The 24,554-nt window shown below is 32.5% G+C and overlaps 1 protein-coding gene across 2 annotated transcripts; it reads left to right on the forward strand.

Moving 5' to 3' along the window:
• Positions 1–12,758: 12,758 nt before the first annotated feature.
• Positions 12,759–23,494, forward strand: LOC145325657 (uncharacterized). Of its 2 annotated transcripts, none has more exons than XM_080168611.1 (4): positions 12,759–12,860; positions 17,255–17,447; positions 19,663–19,887; positions 23,373–23,494. In XM_080168611.1, exons 1-4 carry the CDS (start codon positions 12,805–12,807, stop codon positions 23,442–23,444), a joined length of 546 nt encoding a protein of 181 aa, XP_080024737.1. In that variant the 5' UTR covers positions 12,759–12,804; the 3' UTR covers positions 23,445–23,494. The 2 variants fall into 2 exon arrangements, with proteins under 2 accessions (XP_080024737.1, XP_080024738.1); XM_080168612.1 differs by lacking the exon at positions 12,759–12,860 and adding an exon at positions 14,448–14,524.
• Positions 23,495–24,554: the final 1,060 nt, after the last annotated feature.

Genomic DNA, 24,554 nt, shown 5'->3' on the forward strand with positions numbered 1-24,554 from the left:
AAAATTAAATTCCATAATTTAAATTGCATTTTTGAAAGAATGAAAATGGCTTTATTATAAATACGTTTTTGAAGATTAAATTAAGAAATCAAAAGAAAATGGAAGAAAAAGCAAGTTAGAGAGAGGTTTTTTTTTAAAAAACAAGAAAACGCTAAGGCAGAATGTTAATACGTTCATAGTATCAAAGGCTTTTATTATAAAATAAATAACTAAAATCAGCCGGACAGAAATTCTAACTTAAGTAGTTGAACTTGAAGTAATCTTTATGTGTAAGTTAATATATTTATCTCTTTCTATTCTAAATGCATAAGAATATTTTAAACTAGCGGATGTGTACCTAGCATCCAGGGGCTCTCAATTAAAAGAGGCAGAAACAGGCCAGAAAAAATAGCTCAAAACCATCTGAAAATGAAATAGCCTAATACCATCATGGGACCTATTTAAAGCTTACCTAAAATAGAGAACCCAATTGCTTCAGTAGTTATTGAGATCTTAACCTTCATAAAAAAAGTGGAAAAACATATTTTTGCAGACAGACTGACGGGCCAATTGAGATGCAGAGTAGATGCTCATCACCCTGTAAAATTTTACCAGGGAAAAATTCATCTTTCTATCAATCAAATGACAATCAGAGCATTACCGATAGACTGACAGACCAGGTAAATTATATAATGGATGCTTATTTGTAAAGGAGAACCATATCGATTCTGCGTTTATAGAGATCTTTTAGTACAGACAGACACACACACACCGAGATCCTTTTACTTTATTTTAAGGACTATAGGCTAGACTTCTATTTTCAATAGAAGAAAAGGCACATTTCCCTTCAGAAATTGATGTCATCTGGAGGGTTACAGACAGACTAACCGACTAAATAAGGTAGAGAGTAGATATTCATTTCTCAGGAAAATCTTCTCTAGAAAAAATCAGTTGTGATCGTCTATCTACTTTATAATTTGATAAATAAAATTTTTACATTTTAAATTAAATGCCTTGCAGGGTATTTCCGACAGGCTGATGGAATAAGTAAATCACATATTGGATGCTTAAAGGTATAGGGTATATTCTCAAAAATTAAAACCGTCTTTCTTTAATAGCAGATGGTGAATTATGTTTTACCCTCAGACAGACATTTCTAATTAAAGAGGGGCTTCGCGTAAAAAATATTATATTTAATAAAAAAAGCAAGGTCAGTTAAAGTGAGGATTAGGGTGCTTTCCCATAACGAGTGCATATCGAGCATTGAAAATACACTTCCATATTTTATAAATAAATTGTAAATTAGAAGGGATAGTTTTTTTTTGCATAAGCCTAACTCTTGCATGGGGCCCTAACCCACCAAGGTTTACCCTTGATGTGCCCTTACTCTTGATAAGATATTAATTATAGAACATATAGAATTTCTTAGAAATTTTAAAGCTAAACAAGGATGACATCATTTATAAGTCCTTAGTAAAGCTAATAAACATGGAAATCTTTACAATAGAATTTATATAATATCTTTGATAGTAGATGCATATCAAAGCATTCCAACAGACGGACAGACAAAGTAAGTTCATCAGTATGGGGATGTTTTTAATTCCAGCCATTGATCTTTTATAACTGAAGAGAAATTTACGTTTACTTCTTTACGGTTTCTTTCAGACAGACATTTCAATTAGAGTACCAAGAAACATATGATAACACCCATAAACTTTGTGAAGTTCATAAAAATCTAATAAAGTAGACGGACAATATAGTTAAAACATTAGATGTCAATAGAAATATATACAGTAAACTTAAAACATAAAATACCATAAAATCTAATTACTAAAACTTTAGCATAATGGACGGACTGACTGACAAAGTTAATTAAATATATATGATGCTTTTTAGTCAGCGAAATCCTCACAGACAAATTTGCTTTTAATTTTTAATTTTAAGTAAACCATAATTCTGATTTTGTACCAGACAGACATACAAAGTTCAAGTAAGATTTTCTGCTAAAATATTTTTTAGTACGGATATCCTTTCCAGTACAGATATTTAATATTCTCAAGAGCATTACAGACCAGCGAACAACGTGAGCTGTAGGCTAGTTAAGTATATTTGCGATAATTTTTATTTAATAGATTCTTCCAATTTTTAACATTTACAAAACAGCCTGCTTTATTGCTTCAAGATCCATGTCAGATCTGTATAGGAAATAAATGTCTATAAATGAGCTCAAGTCTTCCAAGTGATGAATGTTTATAACTCATAGTGCTCCAATAATCCATGATAAACTCTCATTGCCCAGAACGATAAGACCCAATATTTTACTTTATTAAGAATAAATTCATTTTTTTTATTTCATGTTGCTATTTACATAATATTGAAGTATTTAATTACTATTCTTAAAACAGAAAATTTAAATTCATAATATAATAAATTTAAGAAAACTTAGTTTTATAATAAATTGATTCTAGCGCCACTTTTAATGTGTTCAGATTTTCAAACAAAAATTAAAAACATTTTAACCCTTTCATGACGGTTATATAAACAAATAAATATTGGAAAATAAATTCCATAATTCAAATTGCATTTTTGAAAGAATGAAAAAAGCATTGTTATAAATACGTATCTGAAGATTAAATAAAGAAATCAAAAGAAGAATGGAAGAAAAAGCAAGTGTGAGAGAGATTTAAAAAAAACAAGAAAATGCTAAGGCAGAATGTTATTACGTTCATAGTATCAAAGGTTTTTATTATAAAATAAATAACTAAATTCAGCCGGACAGAAATTCTAACGTAAGTAGTTGAACTTGAAGTAATCTTTATATGCAAGTTAATATATTTATATTTATTTTCTAATATTTTCCCTGTGAATATACAGTGAACCACCCCCCCCCCCCAAAAAAAAAAGGGCATAGGAATTGTCAGGGAAATTTTAACAAAATCCATATTTCTAATTCTGAATAAAAATAATGTATACCTAGCGGATGCGTACCTAGCATCCAGGGGATAGGAGCAGAAAATGGCTAGAAAAAAAGCTTAAAACCATCTGAAAATGAAATAGCCTTATACCCTCATGAGACCTATTTGAAGCTTACCTAAAATTATGAACCCAATCGCTTTAGTAGTTATTGAGATTTAAACCTTCAGACAAAAAAACTTTATATATTATTAGCGTTTGCCCCTTTATTATCTACGGACTAGAAAAAAAGCTTAAACCCATCCCAAGACTTAAATCTAAAAATTAAATAGCCTAAAACCATCACGGGACCGATGTTAAGCTTATATAAAATAGAGAACCTAATCAGTTAAGTAGATTAGATATTAAGAATGAGACATTGAAATCAAATTGACAATATATTTACAAATAAAAATATTTTTTATTTTTTATTAGTTATTTATTGCTGTATGTTGTAAATCATACCTAACTTGAATAGAAGCTAAGATAATAAAGTCTTCCCTGGAAATACTAAAAACTATACTGACAGGCCGACGGTAAAAATGTGTGGCCTCTAGACTACTGCAGACAGACTGACCGGCCAATTGAGATGTAAAGTAGGTGCTCATCGCCCTGTAAAATTTTAACCGGGAAAAAATCACCTTTCTATCAATCAAATGACCATCAGAGCATTACCGATAGACTGACAGACCAGGTAAATTATATAATGGATGCTTATTTGTAAAGGAGAACCATATCGATTCTGCGTTTATAGAGATCTTTAAATACAGACAGACACACACACACACAGCGAGATCCTGTTACTTTATTTTATGGACTAGAGGCTAGACTTCTATCTTCAATAAAAGAAAAGGCACATTTCCCTACAGAAATTGATGTCATATGGAGGGTTACATACAGACTAACCGACTAAATAAGGTAGAGAGTAGATATTCATTTCTCAGGAAAATCTTCTCTAGAAAAAATCTATCGTCTATCTAATTTAGCATTTGATAAATAAAATTTTTACATTTTAAATTAAATGCCTTGCAGGGTATTTCCGACAGGCTGACGGAATAAGTAAATCACATATTGGATGCTCAAAGGTATAGAGTATATTCTCAAAAATTAAAGCCGTCTATCTTTAATAGCAGATGAAGAATTATGTTTTACCCTCAGACGGACATTTCTAATTATAGAGGTGCTTCGCGTAAAAAAATATTTTTAATAATAATTAAGCAAGGACAGCCAAAGTAAGGTTTAGGGTGCTTTCCCATATCGAGTACATATCAAGCATTGAAAATACACTTCCATATTTTATAAATAAATTGTAAATTTGAAGGGATAGGTTTTTCCCATAAGCCTAACTCTTGCAGGGGGCCCTAACCCACCGAGGTTTACACTTGATGTACCTTTACTCTTGATAGGATTAATTATATAATATATAGAATTTCTAAGAAATCTTAAAGCTTAACAAGGATGACATCATTTATAAGTCCTTAGTAAAGCTAAAAAACATGGAAAGGTTTACAATAGAATTTATACAATATCTTTGATAGTAGATGCATATTAGATCTTTTCATGAAAATACTCTTTTTCAAATTTTAGTCTTCTGCTAACCTAAAAAGTTACTTTAGGAGCCTAGAAATACATGTACAAAATTTCAGCTCTCTATCTCTACTGGCGACCTAGCGCCAGGCATGTAAAATATCAACAGATAACGGTAGCACGGCGGTTTTAACAATATCACAGCAATGTGCAGGTTTTAAGCTCTTCTGCATATTTCAATTTAAACACATAAGGGCAAAGATATATTATCCCAAAAATCTTTTGTCAAAGTCTACTCTACACCTAGCGCCAGTCAGTTTTCTAAAATCATGCCTTTTATACCTGTGAAAATAGAAATCGCCAGCGCTTATGTGTTTAAATTGAAATATGCAGAACACTTAAATTCATCTTCCAAGCCATTCTCTAGGCATTTTAATTTTTTTTATGAAATAACGGGATTTCAAAACTGCCCTTTGAAAAGGCCTAAAAAATATCTTTTTTTGTCACTTTTTTCATTGCTTATAGTTACAACTTATTAAGATATTATGCTCAGTTAAAAAAAATCGGCGCCTCCAGCACCAAAACCGGCAAAAACTGGCAGTTAAACTTCTGTGCCCCTACTTGCCCCCCTCTTCGGTAAACAGTAGTTATCTCAAGAAGTAAAAGAGATATCAACACACAGAAAGAAAACTTTTTAAATAAAACTGAACTAAGTGACCATTACACATTCAATTTTGGGACTTTCCTTCTAGGGGCTTGTGGAGCAAAAGACCCCAAAGCACTAATTATATGAGTTCTGAGCTTATTTTTAAAGATATCAACCTGATTTTTTAAAAATCTTTTGTTACCATAATTGAACTCAGTAACATTTACAGATTTCATTTTGGGACTTTCCTTCTAGGGGCTTGTTTGGCAAAAGACCCCCAAAAACTAAAAATGTGAGTTCTGGACTTATTTTTAAAGATATCAACCTAATTTTTTTGAGAAAACTCTTTTCACATAACCAAACTCAGCAACCTATACATACTTCATTTTGGGACTTTCCTTCCAGGTGCTAGTGGAGCAAAAGAAGCCCCAAAACACAAAAAATATGAGTTCTGAGCTTATTTTTAAAGATATCAACCTGATTTTTTTAAAGGAAACTTTTTTAACATAACCAAACTCAGCAGGGGCGTCCAAGCTATTTTTTTTTGGGGGGGGGGGATAAAGTTTGATTATGGGGGGGGGTTAATTACCCCCCCTGAAACCTGTTGGCTGGGGCAAATTTTGTTTACCTTCCCAAAATTTACCCCCAAATTTTTAAAGAAAATTTTAAAAATAAAACTCAACTCAGTAATGATTACACATTTCATTTTGGGACTTTCCTTTGAGGGGCTTGTGGAGCAAAAGACCCCCCAAAACACAAAAATATGAGTTCTGAGCTGATATTTAAAGATATCAACCTGATTTTTTAAAGGAAACTTTTTTAACATAACCAAACTCAGCAGGGGCGTCCAAGCTTTTTTTTTGGGGTGGGGGCACCCTCAAATTCTTTGGGGGGGGGGGGTAATCCCCACTTTACCCCCCCTCTTGGACGTCTATGAAACTCAGTAATGATTACAGATTTCAATTTAGGACTTTCCTTCCAGGTGTTAGTGGAGCAAAAGACCCCCCAAAACACAAAAAATATGAGTTCTGAGCTTATTTTTAAAGATATCAACCTGATTTTTTTAAAGAAAATGTTTTAAATAAAACAGAACTCAGTAATGATTACACATTTCATTTTGGGACTTTCCTTTGAGGGGCTTGTGGAGCAAAAGACCCCCCAAAACACAAAAATATGAGTTCTGAGCTGATATTTAAAGATATCAACATAATTTTTTTAAAGGAAACTTTTTTAACATAACCAAACTCAGCAGGAGCGTCCAAGTTTTTTTTTAGGGGTGGGGGCACCCCCAAATTCGTTTGAGGGGGAGGGGGGTAATCCCCACTTTACCACCCCTCTTGGACGTCTATGAAACTCAGTAATATTTACAGATTTCATTTTAGGACTTTCCTTCCAGATGCTAGTGGAGCAAAAGACCCCCCAAAACACAAAAAATATGAGTTCTGAGCTTATTTTTAAAGATATCAACCTGACTTTTTAAAGAAAATGTTTTAAATAAAACAGAACTCAGTTATGATTACACATTTCATTTTGGGACTTTCCTTTGAGGGGCTTGTGGAGCAAAAGACCCCCCCAAAACACAAAAAATATGAGTTCTGAGCTGATATTTAGAGATATCAAACTGATTTTTTTAAAGAAAACTTTTTTAACATAACCAAACTCAGCAGGGGCGTCCAAGCTTTTTTTGGGGGGGGTAAAATTTGCTTGGAGGGGGGGGGGGGGTAATTTAAATTTTCTTAAATATTTGGTATTTTTTTTGTTAGAGATTTTTTATTTGAGGGGTATTCAAAATTGTTTACCCCTCCTAAAATATCCCCTCCGAAATAGTTGATATCTTTAAAAATAAGTCCAGAACTCATATTTTTAGTTTTTGGGGGTCTTTTGCCAAACAAGCCTCTTGAAGGAAAGTCCCAAAATGAAATCTGTAAATGTTACTGAGTTTGGTTATGTTAACAAAGTTTTAAAAAAAAATCAGGTTGATATCTTTAAAAATAAGCTCAGAACTCATATTTTTAGTTTTGGGGGTCTTTTGCCCAACTAGCCCCTAGAAGGAAAGTCCTAAAATGAAATCTGTAAACATTACTGAGTTTCATAGACGAGGGGGGGGTAAAGTGGGGATTACCCCCCACCCCAAAACGAATTTGGCGGTGCCCCCAACCCAAAAAAAAAGCTTGGACGCCCCTGCTGAGTTTGGTTATGTTAAAAAAGTTTTCTTTAAAAAAATCAGTTTGATATCTTTAAATATAGTTCAGAACTCATATTTTACCCCCCCCCCCCCCCCCAAAAAAAAAGCTTGGACGCCCCTGCTGAGTTTAGTTATGTTAAAAAAGTTTTCTTAAAAAAATCAGTTTGATATCTTTAAATATCAGCTCAGAACTCATATTTTTTGTGTTTTGGGGGGGTCTTTTGCTCCACAAGCCGATCAAAGGAAAGTCCCAAAATGAAATGTGTAATCATTACTGAGTTCTGTTTTATTTAAAACATTTTCTTTAAAAAAATCAGGTTGATATCTTTAAAAATAAGCTCAGAACTCATATTATTAGTGTTTTGGGGTCTTTTGCTCTACAAGCCCCTAGAAGGAAAGTCCCAAAATTGAATGTGTAATGGTTACTTAGTTCAGTTTTATTTAAAAAGTTTTCTTTCTGTGTGTTGATATCTCTTTTACTTCTTGAGATAACTACTGTTTACCAAAGAGGGGGGCAAGTAGGGGCACAGAAGTTTAACTGCCAGTTTTTGCCAGTTTTGGTGCTGGAGGCGCCGATTTTTTTTAACTGAGCATAATATCTTAATAAGTTGTAACTATAAGCAATGAAAAAAGTGACAAAAAAAGATATTTTTTAGGCCTTTTCAAAGGGCAGTTTTGAAATCCCGTTATTTCATAAAAAAAATTTAAATGCCTAGAGAATGGCTTGGAAGATGAATTTAAGTGTTCTGCATATTTCAATTTAAACACATAAGCGCTGGCGATTTCTATTTTCACAGGTATAAAAGGCATGATTTTAGAAAACTGACTGGCGCTAGGTGTAGAGTAGACTTTGACAAAAGATTTTTGGGATAATATATCTTTGCCCTTATGTGTTTAAATTGAAATATGCAGAAGAGCTTAAAACCTGCACATTGCTGTGATATTGTTAAAACCGCCGTGCTACCGTTATCTGTTGATATTTTACATGCCTGGCGCTAGGTCGCCAGTAGAGATAGAGAGCTGAAATTTTGTACATGTATTTCTAGGCTCCTAAAGTAACTTTTTAGGTTAGCAGAAGACTAAAATTCGAAAAAGAGTATTTTCATGAAAAGATCTAATGCATATCAAAGCATTCCAACAGACGGACGGACAAAGTAAGTTTATACTGAATGATCATCAGCATGGGGATGTTTTTTTAATTCCAGCCATTTATCTTCAATAACTGAAGAGAAATTCACGTTTACTCCTTTACGGTTTCTTACAGACAGACAGACATTTCAATTAAAGTACAAAGAAACATATGATAACATCGAAAGGAACTATTTCCCAAAAGAGGTTTGAAAAAGAAGGGTTTAAAGTTGAAATATAAAGAAATTGTGTAAAAAAGAAGAAATATAAATGTTATAGTTTCCTGTTTTCTACATGATGGTCTATAATATATAATAGAAGTTACATAGAGATAGGCCAATGTAAGATAAAAAGATAGCATCGTATTATAGACAGCTTTCCGCGGATATTAAACTGATAAATTATTAGATTAAAACCATTTGTTTTGCCTCGAGGAGCCGAAGGGCTGGAGTAAGAAAACTAGTATTAATTTATTATTTTTCTTTTAACATTCGTGTAAAATTGACTGTAATACGATGCTATACAAGATTTTTCAATATTGCTGAGAACCGGTTCTAATCCTGCGAATATTAATCGGTTTTGAAACCATACTGGAAATATATTTTTTATTTACTTGCCATTGGTACATTGTTTAATATTTATATTTGTATGTAGATTGGATAATTCATAAGAAAAACTAATTTCTCGTATTCATTCGAATCCGGTGGATAGGAACCGGTTCTCATCCATACGAAAAAACTATGTCTAGCATCGTATTATATCCAGCTTTCTACGAATATAAAAATGTACAATCATAAAATTAAAACCAGTTTGTTTAGCCGGCGACTTCGGCACCTCGGGGCTAAAAAAACTGGTTTTAATCTTATAATTGTACATTCTATATCCGCGGAAAGCCGTTTATAGTACGATGCGAGAAAAACTATTATCGTCCATAGTCCTATTCTTGTATTTCAATTTGTTTTTCTCTCTACTTTTTACAAGTCTTCTTCTTTTAATTGATTTTGTTTCGCAATGTTTTTCTATATTTTATCATTAATGAAGAGATCATTTCTCTTTATCAAATTATCTTTCCAATACAGTTCTACCTATTTATATTTCATTAGTAGTGCAGCTACTCTATAATAATTCTTGTATTTGTAATTATTTGTGATCATTCCGGTTCCAGGACAAACGCAGGAGTCCCAAACGTCGGAGTGGACAATCGCAGGAGTGTTGAAATATTACTTTCATTAAGTATTTTTATACAGATTAGGTTAGGTTAAGATATGAATGTACAAATGAGCCCCCCTTGGGGTTAGGCATTTAAAAAACCTATAAGATGGTCTAAAATAGGTTAGGTAAGGTCCACTCCTGCGTTTGTCCACTTCGACGTTTGGAACTCTGCGTTTGTCCTAGAACCATCATTGTTAATTATTTATTTTTTTATGCAGACTTAGTTTCTGACAATCACTTGCTCTCCATTCTTATTTCATTATCATTATAAAATTTACAAAATTGAAAAAATATTTCTAAGAGGATAATACCACTTAATTTACATATAAACTAGCGGCTTCGCCCCTTGGGGGGGTGATATTTTTCATCTTTTGGGGTAGGGTTGGAGGTGTCCCACCCCCCAAGAAAATAGCTTAAAACCATCACAGGACCAGTAGGTATATTCCCTGAAGAGTAGAGCCCAATCGGTTCAGTGGTTACTAAGATCTTAAGCTTCAGACAGACAGATGGACAGACAGACAGACATCGTACTACTTTGTATTATAAATAGATATCTATGTCATATATTACTTTCATCTAATTTGTATCAACATGGTTTACAGTTTTTGCATGTACCCATTTTCAACACTCAATTTCTCCATACAAAACACAATCACACACGTACATACACACACCACACGTACTCACACACATTGTGAAAGAATTCCGAGGATTTTGCCGGCAAAACCTGGAACCCCCTCACACACAGGAAGAATTTGCCAATATTGAGTTTAGTTACAACGGAGCTTTTCAGTATGTTACTCATATGAAGAAGAATTTATGTATATTGTATACATGTGATTTTCTGTATATCCTATTATATAAATTAGTAGGCTTATTTTTGGTCTGTAGTAAAGGATCTCACTAACTGCTGAACCTATATGATCCTCCTTTACAGTGAAGCTTCTTTTAGAGCCTAAAATTGTTTATACTACTTTATTTTTGTAAATAAGTCTCAGTATGGTTTTAGGCTATTTTTTTGCCCTTTGAATATAGACCCTCGAGATGAAAGGGGCTTAGCAAATATATACATATACTTGGAAAGTCTTGTTTATTACCGTATTCTTTTGATTCAAATTATTCTCAAATCAAAAAATCCCAAGTTATAGGAACTTTTTTCTGTTATAAAACGTTATTTTCATACTGTTGTTTTAGAAAAAACTTTTTGTTTATGTTAAAAATTTTAAAAAGATTAGAGAAAATAAATGGTTTTTTGACATAGTTTTAAAACTACAGTTGTCAAATAATATCAAAGATTTTTTTTAAAAATCTAAATCTAGTAACATTCTGATTCGTTCAGAAATATAAAATTTGTGTAAAATTGTCACCATGCTATCATAATTCGTATAAAATATATTTCTAGTTCGTGCAAACAGTTGACTTGAACAAAATTTGAGTATTAGGGTGGTATTAAATTTAGCATAGTAGTAGAAACTAGATCGAGTTGCCAAAAGTGAGATTTTTCATTTGATTTTAAAATTAAACCAAATATGTTTTTGTAGGAATATTTTTAATCTAATTAAAATTTTCATTTAACACACTAATCCTAACTAGAGGGTATGCCCCTAGAGGTCTCAAAAGGCCCTTGAGGTGGGAAATGAGTAAGCAGTCAACCACCTCAATTTTAACTGTAGTTGTAAAACGAAAAAAGTTTTAACACCCTACAGTGGTGCTGCCTAGTGGAACTTTTCTGTTGGTATTTCTTTTCTTTTTGGCAATTTCTCTTGGGAGGGTAATGGTACCCTCCCCCATAGTTAAAAAAATTCCCAGAACCAATGATAAGCTTGAATTAATACTTTGTCGTAACTAAAGGCATCAAAAATAATTCCTACTGCTATTTCTATGTCAGATTTGCGACATTAATATACAGAGTCAGGGGGAATGCCTTGGCCCAAAACAGGTACAACTCATTACCATGCACAGTTAGGACTTCCAGGCAAAGGTTGTCCGATCAAAGGTTGGTTGTCTGTTGGGTGTTACTTTACTTAAAACCCCAGGTGTTTGGACAGAAAAGGAGAGATTTGGCTTCCTTTTGTTGGACCAGACGTTAAAGTGTCATTGACATCAGCCTCGCCCTTATGAGGTAACATCTCCATTTTTAGTAAACTTCTACAAAAAAAACCTAATTTTGTTTGCAACCACTGTGAGCAACAAATATCAATATTCGCTCCAAATATTTTCAGTAAAATTTAACAGGGATCTAAAGGGATAAGACAATGACCGATAAATTGATGTACATCCACAATGATGACACTCAACATTGTCTCTCCCGTAGATTGCAATTAGAGGTTGAATAGTGTAGACACTCAACTTAATGAACCAACCAATCATAAAAGTCGCCAAAATTGTTGAGTCAATGAAAAGGAAAACTTTATTATAAAACTTTGGTAACTTTATAAACAACCCATTATCCTCTTCCTGCCTGAAAATTTGATCATTCCATTTATTTTACACAGATACATTTTATTTTGTCTGCTCGTTCATTTTATATTCTACATTATGGTTATTAAATTATGGAGGATGCAAAATAATAGTTATTTATCGCTTGACTTTCTGTGGATAATAAAATAAAAAATCATAAGATTGAAAGATGCCTCCATGCGCAAATCAGCCTAAAACCTGCTTCGTACTGGAGCGATCGTCCAGCCATTTACAAGATCTTACTGGACACACATAAAAATAGAAATAAAAACCTTTAACTTTTTATAACAAATCATAAGAAATATTTTATGTAAGCATTTTCAACCTTTCTCTATTATTATAGTACATAAGTAGCGGCTACCCTACCCCAAATATGTAGTTACAAACTATCCCATAATCTATACAAAGCTTCAATATAAAGGAGAACCTTATCATTCCGGCGGTTATCGATTTCCTAAACTACTAACACACATGCATCCTGTTACTTTTAATTTAATATTTTTAACAATCTCTTTAATCAATAAGGCAGAGAGAGGCTAGAAAAATAGCAGAAAACTGTCCCAAGACTTAAATATAAAGAAATAGTATAAAAGTATCTCAGAACCTCTTTGAGTCTTATCTAAAATAGAGAACCCAATCACTTGAGTAGTTATTGAGATCTTAACTTTCAGACAAAAAACCCTTACTACTTTATATAATAGGATAAAAATTAAAAATGAGCTGTTGGAGTAGAAAATCAAAAGACACTCAAGATATCAACTTAATAAGCAGGTAAATACATAATATGCTTTTATTAAATCTTTATGATTTAAAAAATCAGAATGTAGATTTACACTTACAGTTAATGGCGGCTGAAATTTACAGAAAAAACGACTATAACTTAAAACAAATCTTAAAATTTTCAATCAAAGTTGTTGTCTGAATTAGAATTAGATGTCATTGAAGCAAAACAATTCATTCAAAAAACTATAAAACTACTTTGTATCTTCAAAAGTTTTAAAGTTTTTAAGCCAAGTACAAGAATGTTTTTTTCTTAAATGTGGAGCAAAATAACTTTCAGACGAATAAGTTTCATTAGGATCAAATTATCTTACATTTTTTGTTAAGTTATCTAAGTTTAATGACATAAGTAAAAACCGGTGTAAAGATAATGTAAAAGAGGAAAATTTAATGCTTCTAAAATTTCCAATTATGGTTTTTGGAAATTCTAAAGTTTTAAATTTTACAACATATATGAACACAGCTAAATTTTGGAATAGCTGTGCTACATGTAATGTTGTAAAACAATTTGACAATAACTAAAATATTAAAGTTAAAATTGGTTTCAGACAATTCCTTTCAAAGTGTCACAACTCATATTATTGTAAATATTTCAGGAATCTAAAGGGATAAGACAACTACAATAATTATACACGAAATTATCCCTTCTGGAGTTAAAAATTAGTATGAAACGATTAGACACTCAACTTAATGAACCAAAAAATCAAAATTATATAAAGTCCCCCAGGTTGTTAAGCCAACAAATAAGAAAACGTAATTATAAAACTTTGAGGACTAGTGTAATAAATAGCAAAATGTCCTCTTCCCTCCCTGAAATATTTTAAGTATCTTGTTGAATATAGAAGCTTGTGTTGACAAGCAACAGTTTAAATAATAGTATCGACTATATGTAGTAAATAGTATGTACGTCCATTTAAAACATGCTAATTTTTAACTTTTTTGACAACAAATTTTTTATGATAAAATCATCCCATTCATCTGATTTTTGGAGTGACGATTCCTAGGACAATAAGGTCAAATATTATAAGCGAAGCATCCTTATAATTAGATCTAAAAAATGAAAGTATGTCCTTATACAATATCTTGTATTTACGCAATTTTGCCACATATTTATGTTCAATTTTTTATAGACTTATGTGTTAATGTTCTGTTTATCACGTTCTGACACTCTACAAGCGTTACTGTTCGTTTGTCCTTCCTTTAGAGCTTCGCTTTTAAGGATGTTGTCATCCTTGTTTTTCATGCATTGCCCTGTGTATTTATAACTTTTATAATGTTATCTCTGAGTGTATATTCAAGGAGGGAGGGGACATTGTCCTGTTTATTACACTAGTCCCCAAACTTGTATAATAACGATTTCTTATTTTTTTGGTTTAACAACTTAGAGAACTGTTGTTAAAATTTGATTGGTTGGTTCATTAAGTTGAGTGTCCATAATATCAACCCCTAATTGAAACCCATTGAAGGATAATTTGGTGTATTATCATTGGGGATGTACATTAATGTATTGTCCATTGTCTTATAACTGAAGTGCACTTCTTTGAAACATTACATTTACATTTACTTTATTAGTCATCAAATTAGTTTTAAGAATGTTGAAATGTATCACATACATTAATATTTTTGTTTAAAATGTCTGATTTTCCTCACATTAGGTTTTATTTAATTTCTTTTATTCTAAGATATTTTGACTGTAGCTTAAGGTCCCAAAAACGGATCTTGGACAAAGTAGCTTCGGGACATTTACTAAAGAAAAGTAGCTTCTTAAGAAAAATAAGTTTCCAATAATAATAAAGGTAATGGACGCAGCGCTCGGCCCCCTGGCATGCCTAGCCGCGGGCGCTCGGCCCTTTAGCCTATGATCTAACCTATGTTAGCCTCAGAAAATTTATTTAAGAAAATATCATAAACTGATATTACATAGGTGGTTTATAATTTCAAGGATTTTACAAAAAGTGATTGGTAGATTTTTTACAATTTTAAATATTGTTTTTACAATTTTTAATAATGTTTTTACAATTTTTGGATAGTTTAGGTTAGGTTATAGGCTAGGGAGCCGAGCGCCCGCGGCTAGGCAGGCCAGGGGGCCGAGCACTGCGGCCATGACCCTTATTAACAATGGAGGCTACTTTCCTTAGGAGGCTACTTTGTCCAGAAGCTACTTTGTCCTGAAGCTACTTTGTCCTGAAGCTACTTTGTCCGAAGCTACTTTGTCCAAGATCCCCCAAAAACTACTGAACCGATTGAAATTTCTATTTGAAATAAGCCTTATATATGTCCTGTTAGGATTTTACTTTCAGATTTAAGTTTTGGGATGGTTTTAAGCTATTTTACAGCCTCTCCCTGCTTCTTTAAATATAGAGCCATAAGGTGCTAGGGACGTAGGGACTAGTAAATCATAATTTATTTCTTTTGATTTATAAAACTTGCTTCATATTTATTTAAAAAATACCTACCATATCACATATATAAAAACAAGGATGACAACATCCATAAAAGCGAAGCTCTGAAATGGAAGGACAAACGAACATTAACACTTGTAGATTGTCAGAACTGAATTAGCAGAATATTAATGCATCAGTACAAACAATATTTTAAGAAAATTTGTTGCTAAACTGCATTAATAGATGATACTGTTTAAGGACATACTTACATATTTGGGACTTGTTTATAGAGTTGCTTAGCTTATAACATTGTACCTTGTTGTAATAGGAATCAGTTTTCAAAAAATCAGAAGAAACGGATAATTTTAATGATTTGTTGTCAAAAAAGTTAAAAATCGACATGTTTAAAATGAACGTATGGACATTCTGGTATTGTTTATAGAGTTGCTACGCTTTCTAATTTGTACCTAATTACAATAGGAATCATCATGCAAAGTTTGGAATCGATAGGACAATTCTAACCTGTTTAAATTAACGAAAAGAGCTAACTCTCTGTGACGGACGGACGGAAGGACCGACCCTAATTATAGAAAAGCTTCACTTTTAAAAAGTCTAATATTTCCTATTTCTTATTGTATCTTATTGGTATTTTCTTGGAATTGAACTTTATTTTCCAACCTGTCTTCAAATTGATTTACTTCTAAGAGTATATTTATTTTTCCAGGGAGAGGGACAATATTAGAAATTTTAATAAATTCAAACTTCTTGAACAAAACCGTCTAAAATAGAGTGTTTACATTCTCCATCCATAGACACCATACAAATATTTGAGGGATAAAGTTAATACCCACCCATGTCCAAAAAAAGCACTAAACTCCCAAAAATTTAAAAACACATCAGGCTAATTTATGTCATTTCATCCTCAATTGAAGATTTAAAGTAAAAGAATAGAAGGGGCACGAGCTATATGTAATTCTACCCACGGGATGGGGACCCTGTATCTACTTTCAAATGGGTCTTTGAATATCAGCCAAAAGCATCGGAACGACAAAAAAGCAGAATGAAGTTTGCCAGCTGCCAAAATAAGGTACTAACCACTTGGGCCAGATGGTTGTTTGGGTTATATATCTATGCGTATACATTTGTTTTACACACTAACGTAACATAATCCAAACACCAATTTTTTTCTGATAATAAATCCCTTGCTCTTCGTAATATTTACCATTCTCTGTCTGTGAAAGTAAGTTTGCAGCTCATCAAAGCAGTTTCCAATGAGTTAAGATTATATTCCCTCTTGGAGCAGTTATTGTTTGTTTTGGAAACTTGGTGTCACACAATCTCAGCTAAATCCTTTTGTTAGCTGAGTATCACTCACACATTTTGCAAAACTAAGTTGCCAAACAAATCATAATCCTTGGATATAATAGGGTTGCCAAATTTTAAAATAACCAGATTCTTGAACTATTACACCTTTTAATGAAATACACATTCTAAATTTTAAATTTTGATAGTTATGTATCGAATTGTATTATTGTTAGCTTTTTTTTTCTCGAAACCAACCCACTAGTGTTTTCATGTCAAAAAAGTTTTCTTTGATATCTCAATCCAATTTGCCTACAAAAATGTAGGGAAAAAATTGGCGGATTTTCTTAAAAAGGGACCATTATAGATTTTTTTTTACTTTTTCTAGTATGTCAAGTCATGTGACTTTAAGGCTGTGCAAACAGCTTAAATGGGTTTTTTCAAAAACCTGGAATTTTTTTGGCCTACCCGTGACCAGAATCAATTAATATAAAATGAAAAGTAAGTAAAATACAGATAGAAATGCTAATAATAATAATATTAATGTTGAATCAATTAGGTGCTTTTTTCTGATTTGCTCATATTGTGTACATTATGTACAGTGACTTTGTTAAAATAAATTCACCCATGAGTGTAGTTAATACTTATCAAATAAATGCACTAAGTTAAAACCAATCTGGCAAGAATTTGTATATTCAGGAAGCAGAGCTATGCATCAGGTGCTAGAGACCTGGCAGAAGAAGAGAGGGAGAACCTTCTTGTCCAAAACAACTGCAGCACAAGTGAACAGATCAAGTATGGGAAGAATGGCTCCAGTGATGAAGCTATGACCAGACTTATTGATGGTGGAGGTGGTAATACATCTCTGAAATGTTCACAGTGTAATCAACAGGTCATTTTTAACTTTTATTTTTTATTTTAATGAGATATTTAGTTTTTAATTGTAATTAGCAGCAAAACCAATAGATTATTATAATTTTAATTAATCTAATCTGGCCTTACCTAAACAACCCCCATGTATTTTGAATAAAATCAACTAAAAAAAATTAATTTTACATTAAAATAATTTTCAAAGATTAATTTTGTTTTTATTTAGTTGATAGTTTTAAAATCTGATAAAAATTTTGTTACCAACTTGTAGGTTATTCAAATTTGAATTTGTAAATGTGTAAAGGTGGAGATAAAACAAATTATCTGACAGGGAGATTAGAGAAAGTTTCACTAGCCCAAGTATCAAATTGAAACTATGTGGGTAGGTGCTCAGGGAGGGAGGGAACACTGGGCTGTTTATCACACTAGTCCTCAAAGTTTTATAATAATATTTTCTTCTTCGTTGCTCAACACTTTGGGGACTTTTATTGAATTTTGATTGGTTGGTTCATTTAATTTTAATTTATAGAAGGGGTAATTTTGTGTAACATCATAAGGGATGCAAATTTTCTTTTTAACCATTGTCTTATCCTTTTAGATCCCTGGTGCTGCATACATGTTGGCATTTAATTTGATAAATTCCATGGTTTGCTTGATTGCATAACTAACAGTAATACATTTATTTTAACCTTTAAACTTTCAGGCCTTTTAGTTTGAGTTTAAATCCTATAATATAAAGTAGTATGGTCTTTTTGTCTGTAGTAAAGGATCTCGCTAGCCTCTAAAACTGTTTTCCTGGTTTTTCTGTCAATGTAGCTCTAGGGAAGGTTTATAACTACCTAAGGGAGGAAGGAGCACAACCCTCTCAAGAAATATAGGCCCTAGAAAAATGTAACTTTTTCTATTGAAAACTAAAATTGATGAAAATGGCAGGATTCGACTATCCCCCCCTCCCATATCAAGTGCTTCTCACCGCGTCATAACTAAAGACGTTAAAAATGGTTCCCACTGCTACTATGTCAGATGCGCGACGTAAATAGTTAGAGTGGGGGGAATGACTTGGCCCAAAACAGGCGCAACTCGTTACCATGCACAGTTGGGACTTCTCAGACAAAGGTCGTGCATCTCGGGGAGTTGGTTGTCTGATGGGTGAATGGAGCTTTACACTGCAATCATAAGCGGAGTATGTTTCAAGGTGCATGGAGAAGAGGTCTAGTACCTGAAGCGACACCTAGCCCCTTAGAGTCTTATCTTATATCAAGTGCTCCTAGAGGCATCTAGGAGCGTAGTCGCTAGTATTATTATTATGAACATTAACCTATTTAAATTCCCAAAGATTTCATAAGTAAATTTTTTTCTCGTATTGATTCCGATCCGGTGGATAGGAACCGGTTCTTATTCATATGAAAAAACCATGTCTAGCATTGTATTATATCCAACTTTCTACGAATATAAAAACTGGTTTTAATCCTATAATTGTACTTTCTATATCCGCGGAAAGCTGTTTATGATACGATGCGAGAAATAACTATTATTGTCTTACTGAACAGTACAAACGTTTATAAGATATAGAAAATATATATATAGATATAGAGAATAAGTATTATTTGTACTTTATAAAAATCAAGCAATAATATTATTATTGCAAAGAAAATTCTTGCCAGTAGCAATGCGACTCTATATATTAATGCTTCTTAGAGAAGGCCAGTAATAAACAAAAAACAATTAGATTTACTATTACTAGAGAATTCCTCTTACAAAGAGCAGGTAGTAAAAAAAACACTTCCTCCCTCATCGTTAGGAAAAACTTTTAAAATTTTTAGTCATTTTATCTAACAGTATGTCTGTCTGTTTGACTATAAAGCTGAGTAATGATAAATACTCCGCTTTTAGCTTTATAAATTTATTAATTTTATTAAGATGTTCTCTGAAACATTGAGCATTGACTGTGTCTGTCTGCAAGGAATTGAAGAAATAAGCCAATTGCCGATCAATTAATGCACATCTCCATGCGATACACAAAATTACCCATTCAGTAGATTAAATTGGTGGTTGAAACGTTCAAACACTCAAACCAACTAATTAAAATTCCACAAAGTTGTTAAGCCAACGAATGAGAACGTTATTATAAAACTTTGGGGACTTATGCAATCCTCTCTCTTTGATTTTTCATCCTTGTTTTCTCTTTCAATCATTGATGCATTTCAGTTTGTCTAATCATTACTTTTTCTTCTTAGATTGAGATTAAATGTTCCAACTGTGCACAATTAACTGCAATAAAAAACAAGAAGAAGCCAACTAAGCAGAAAAATTGGCCTTGCAACATGAATTCTGGCGAGAACGGGAGAGGAAACGCGGCAAAAATGCGCAACCCGCCAGGGTCGCCAAATTCAAGGCCTAGGGAATCCCCTGGGGAGGAGGGATGCGGACAGCCTCATCAAGATTCAGCTCAGACACACAAAGTAAGAGTTTTACATTAAATTAGGTCGATCTGCACCCCTCATCCATGTAATTATATAAAGGGAAGGACAAATAATTTATATACATTTTTAATTATAATAAACAAGAGTATCCCTTTCGTAAATGATATTTATTGTTGGAAAAAATTAAACACTTTTAGTACCTGAGTCCACCAGCCAAATTGTAAATAGAGTACCCAAAATTTTTAAATCATTCAATAAAAAATCGTTGACAGTACAAGTGTAATTAACAGTCTAAAGTTTTTAGTGTTAAAACGCGTATGATCTAGTTATCTGTTACTATTTCTTTTTTATATTAATCTTACTTCCATGATCTACATCTTTATTATATTCTTTTACTTTTTTTTTCAAAAGATATGGTTCATTTAAATTAGATTGGATCCTGTAAATTTATTCGTTTTTTTTGCATTGAAAGTAAGGATGGTTGTGTACTTGATGCAAATGAACTAACTTTTATAACACAGGGTCTTTCTTTTTAAAGGAAGCCTGCAAGAGATACCACGCTTTAACTGCTGAAAGACTGCCACAAGTAGACCAAATACCCCAAATTTGAAGCCTTCAGCTTCTATTACAAAAAAGTTCTAGGCATTTTAAAATGACATTTTATGTACAATGAAAATTTTGAAAGAATTGCAATGCTCATGTTGAAAACTTTGAAATTAAACTACGTGGCCTAGAAACAAAATTATAAGCTTATTTTTGTCATAAATTTAGGTTTCCAGTAACTAATTATATTTTTACAATAAAAATACCCATTTTTATAATCAAAATCATTAAAAAAAATTAAGTTTAACTTGCATTGTACCGAGTGTGCTGTAGCCAATCAGAAAGCTGAATCAGCTTAACAACCAATCACAGCTTAGCTTGTATTAGATTCCCCCTTTGTTTCCGCTGTGATTTTCGTTTAAAATGCAATTTAAATCGATTTTTTTTCATAGATTTTGACTATTAAATCTGGTGTTTTTATTGTAAAAATGTAATCAGTTACCGGCAATCTAAGTTTCTGACAAAGATAAGGTTATAATTTTGTGTCTAGGTGACGTAATTTAATATTGTTTTTTCTTTTATGAGCATTGAAAATCTTTCATTAATTTCATTGTACATAAAATGCTATTTTGAAATGCCTAGAACTTTTTTGTTATTGAAGCTGAAGGTTTTAAATTTGGGGTATTGGGTCTACTTGTGGCAGTCTTTCAGCAGTTAAAGCATGGTATTTCTTGCAGGCGTCCTTTAACTGGCGCTGTTTAAAAATAACTAGCGGCTAAGCCCCCTAAATGCCTCTAGAGGTACTTTAGTAGAGGGAAGTCGACCAACCCCACTTTCATTTATAGTTTTAAAAGAAAAAGTAAAACAATATTTTAGGGAGTTGGAAATTTTTTCAAATGGTGTTTTATCTTTGGAGGGTTATAAACCTTCCCAGGACCTATGAGGAGCAAAATTGTAAAGAAGAACCATATTGGTTCATTTGTTAGTGATATCCTTCACACACAAACGGACAGACAGAGATTATGTTACTCTTATATATGATACCCAAATACTAGAAATATTTTAGGGAAAACGAAAACTACATAATAATATCTTCTACTCTATATTTCACCATGTCCGCCTAACTGTATGTATGTCAATCTTGCTGCTATGAATAAAATTATACTTGTATAAAAGAAATTTTATTTACTTAACCGCTAAATTATTATTCTCTGGCTTATAGTACGCATTTTCTATAAAGATGTGTTACCGTCTAGTCAAATGCTCTTAATATTGACCATTTCATATAAATACATTTGTTCATAATAAGGAACAATTTAACTTAATAAGCGTTTTTTTATTAAACAATAATGCACAACTTTACGGAAATTTCGCAAAAAAATACCGCCTTATTGATTACAACAAATAAAAAGACCCTGTATTTTGAAGATTATACCTTTTTTTTATGCACATGCATTAAGAAATGAACTTTTGTGTAAGAAAAGTAGCTATGTACTGTTTACTTAATTTAGATATAGTCAACAATTTTTGAATGCAATATGCATTATAAAATACAAATAGCAAATTAAATTCAAATTCAAATATATTCTTTAATACATATATGTAATATCTATGTATCTCTTGGGAGATTACAAAAAATATCGTAGAAATATATTTCTAAATTGCGGCTGTGCCCTGCCAATATCCTAAATTATAAAGTAAAAAGGTTATTTTGTCTGAAGCTAAAGATCTGGGAAAATTGGTTAAATTTTTAGGGAAGCTTTATACATATTTGATGATGGATTTATGCTATTTTCTGATCTCCCCGTCATCCTCTAGAGGCTAGGGGCGAAATAGCTAATCTATAATACAAAGTAGCTTGATGTCTGTCCGTCCGTCCGTCTGTCTGTCTGTCCGTCCGTCTGTCCCTTAAGATCTCGCTAACCACTGTACCGATCGGATTCTACTCTTCAGGGTATATACCTATTGGTCCTGTGGTGGTTTTGAGCTATTTTCTTGGGGGGTGGGACACCCCCAACTCCTCAAAAGTGAGGAGAGTATGGTTCGGAGCACCAGAATTTTTTTTTATTTTTTATTTTTTTTTTAAACTACCTTATGGGGCAAAGCCCCTAGAGGCTAGGGGCGAAACCGCTAGTTTTAATATATAATATATATAGGGGCTTTTTATTCGAGGAAAGGGTAAAAAAATATTCTAAATACATTCCAAGACTTTATTCTAAAAATGAATTAGTCCAAAACCATCCCGAGATCTTCGTAAAAGGGAGAATCCAATAGGTTTAATTTGAATCTAGAGACAAAAAAATACTAATTTTGGAGTGTTGCTAATGCTCATTGGTCAGCTAGAGGAATCCATTTAAACAAGAATTACAATATTCATAAGAAGTTATGAAGGGACGGATAAAATGAGTTATAGAGAAGTTGTTTAGTTATTATCATATATACTATGTCTTTTTTATAGCATGACCTACAGACCAAAAAATATATACTGGATGCTCATAGAAATAGGAAATCTTCATTAAAAATTTCATTCGTCTTTCCTAGAAAAGAGTCAAGAAAGGCAAATATTTCAGGTTTTTTTTAAAGCTTTGCTTCAGTCGGATAAATATTGTTCTTCTTCAAAATTGCTTTCCCTTAAAGTGCCTATAGAGCACTTATCCCCCCTCCCTTCCAGCCTTAATATTTGTGTGAAAAATTTAAAAAGATATTGATGTTTTTTCCTTATTTCTAACCTATGTGGGGGCTATAACTGTACCTACATTGCCATAATTCTCTGGAGACTACCTAGTAAGCAAAATATAACCAAACCTAACCTTACCTTAACTATATAAAAGCAAAAAAAACCACCATCATGCCACTTATTTTTTACATAAGTAGGCAGGGGGAGGGGGAGTCCTGTGCTCGACTATGCCCTTTGAGGGAAACCAACGATTTATAGTACTGAGATTCATTCAAAACTATTAATGACATCTATTTTATTTTAGGGCAATTCCAGTTTCTTGAGTTTGATGTCAACATTTATAAATATAATCCTCAAATCTACAACCAGGAAATAATACATCAAAATTTAAACATTTAATCATTATAATAAGGTAACAGGATGTTTATCTGTTTTTCTGTTTGTGGATCTCACTAACCGCTGAACCGACTTGTTTCTCCTTTACAGTGTAGCGTCTCAGAGGTCCTGGGAAGGTTTGTAAATATTTGGGGGAACCACACTCCTAGGATAAATCATCCACAAAAAATAATAATCCCTCTAAAAAAATTCTGTTAGAAACTGAAATTGAAATGATAATGGTTATGCGTAATGGTACTTAAAGTTTAGTTTTATGATTGAAATTTATTCTATTTAGGTATGTGCTTGGTATGGTAATTTTTTGCTTATTTCTAAGGATAAAAAAACCTTGAGACTTCTTCTTACACCATGGCTTCGAAACCGAACAAAATCCGCTTAATTTCTTAACCGGTTCTCAGCCATACTAAATACAATGAACAAAAATAAAATCGTATGATTGATATCAGTTTTGTTAGCCCGGACATTAAAAACCACGGGGCTAAAAAACTGGTTTTAATCTAAAAATTTGCCTTTAATATCCGCGGAAATCTATCTAAAATGTGATGCTATAAATAACTATATTTAAATGCACATTGACATAAGAAAGGCGTTTGATTGCAAAGCATGGTCAAAAGAAAGATTTATACAATATATTTAAATGGACAGGGTCATTTTCCTTTATATACATTAAATATGTTATTATATTTTTAATGAATTACAAATAAGGAGGGTTTTCTTTATGCCTAACCTCTGCAAAGTGCCCTAAACCTGCGGGGATTCTTTGTAACCAATAGCATTTATTCATAGACTCCGACTGCTATTAATTACCAATAAATCACTTTGTTAATTAAGCAGTTTATTCTGTTATCAACTCGACCATAGAACCAGTCTAAAATTCTGTAATGATATCAATTCATTGGGCGAGTGTTTGCACAGAGAGGGAGGGGACATTAGGCTGTTTATTACACTAGTCCCCAAAGTTGTATAAAAACTCTTCTTATTCGTTGGCTTAACAACCTTGGGGACATTTAATGAATTTTGATTGTTTGCTTCATTTAGTTGATTGTCCAGAGCTTGATCTTTAAATCATTTTAAGGGTGATCTAAACCAC

Source organism: Acartia tonsa, chromosome 8 (genome assembly GCF_053477335.1).
Source record: "Acartia tonsa isolate MP-2025a chromosome 8, ASM5347733v1, whole genome shotgun sequence".
In the NCBI taxonomy this organism is placed as follows: Eukaryota; Metazoa; Arthropoda; class Copepoda; order Calanoida; family Acartiidae; genus Acartia; species Acartia tonsa.

Coding starts and splice junctions, on each gene's coding strand:
- LOC145325657 (XM_080168611.1), top strand. CDS start 12,805: ATGAGCTGTTGGAGTAGAAAATCAAAAGACACTCAAGATATCAACTTA. Junction 12,861..17,254: donor GATATCAACTTAATAAGCAG/GTAAATACATAA, acceptor TTGTATATTCAG/GAAGCAGAGCTATGCATCAG. Junction 19,888..23,372: donor ATTCAGCTCAGACACACAAA/GTAAGAGTTTTA, acceptor ATTTTATTTTAG/GGCAATTCCAGTTTCTTGAG.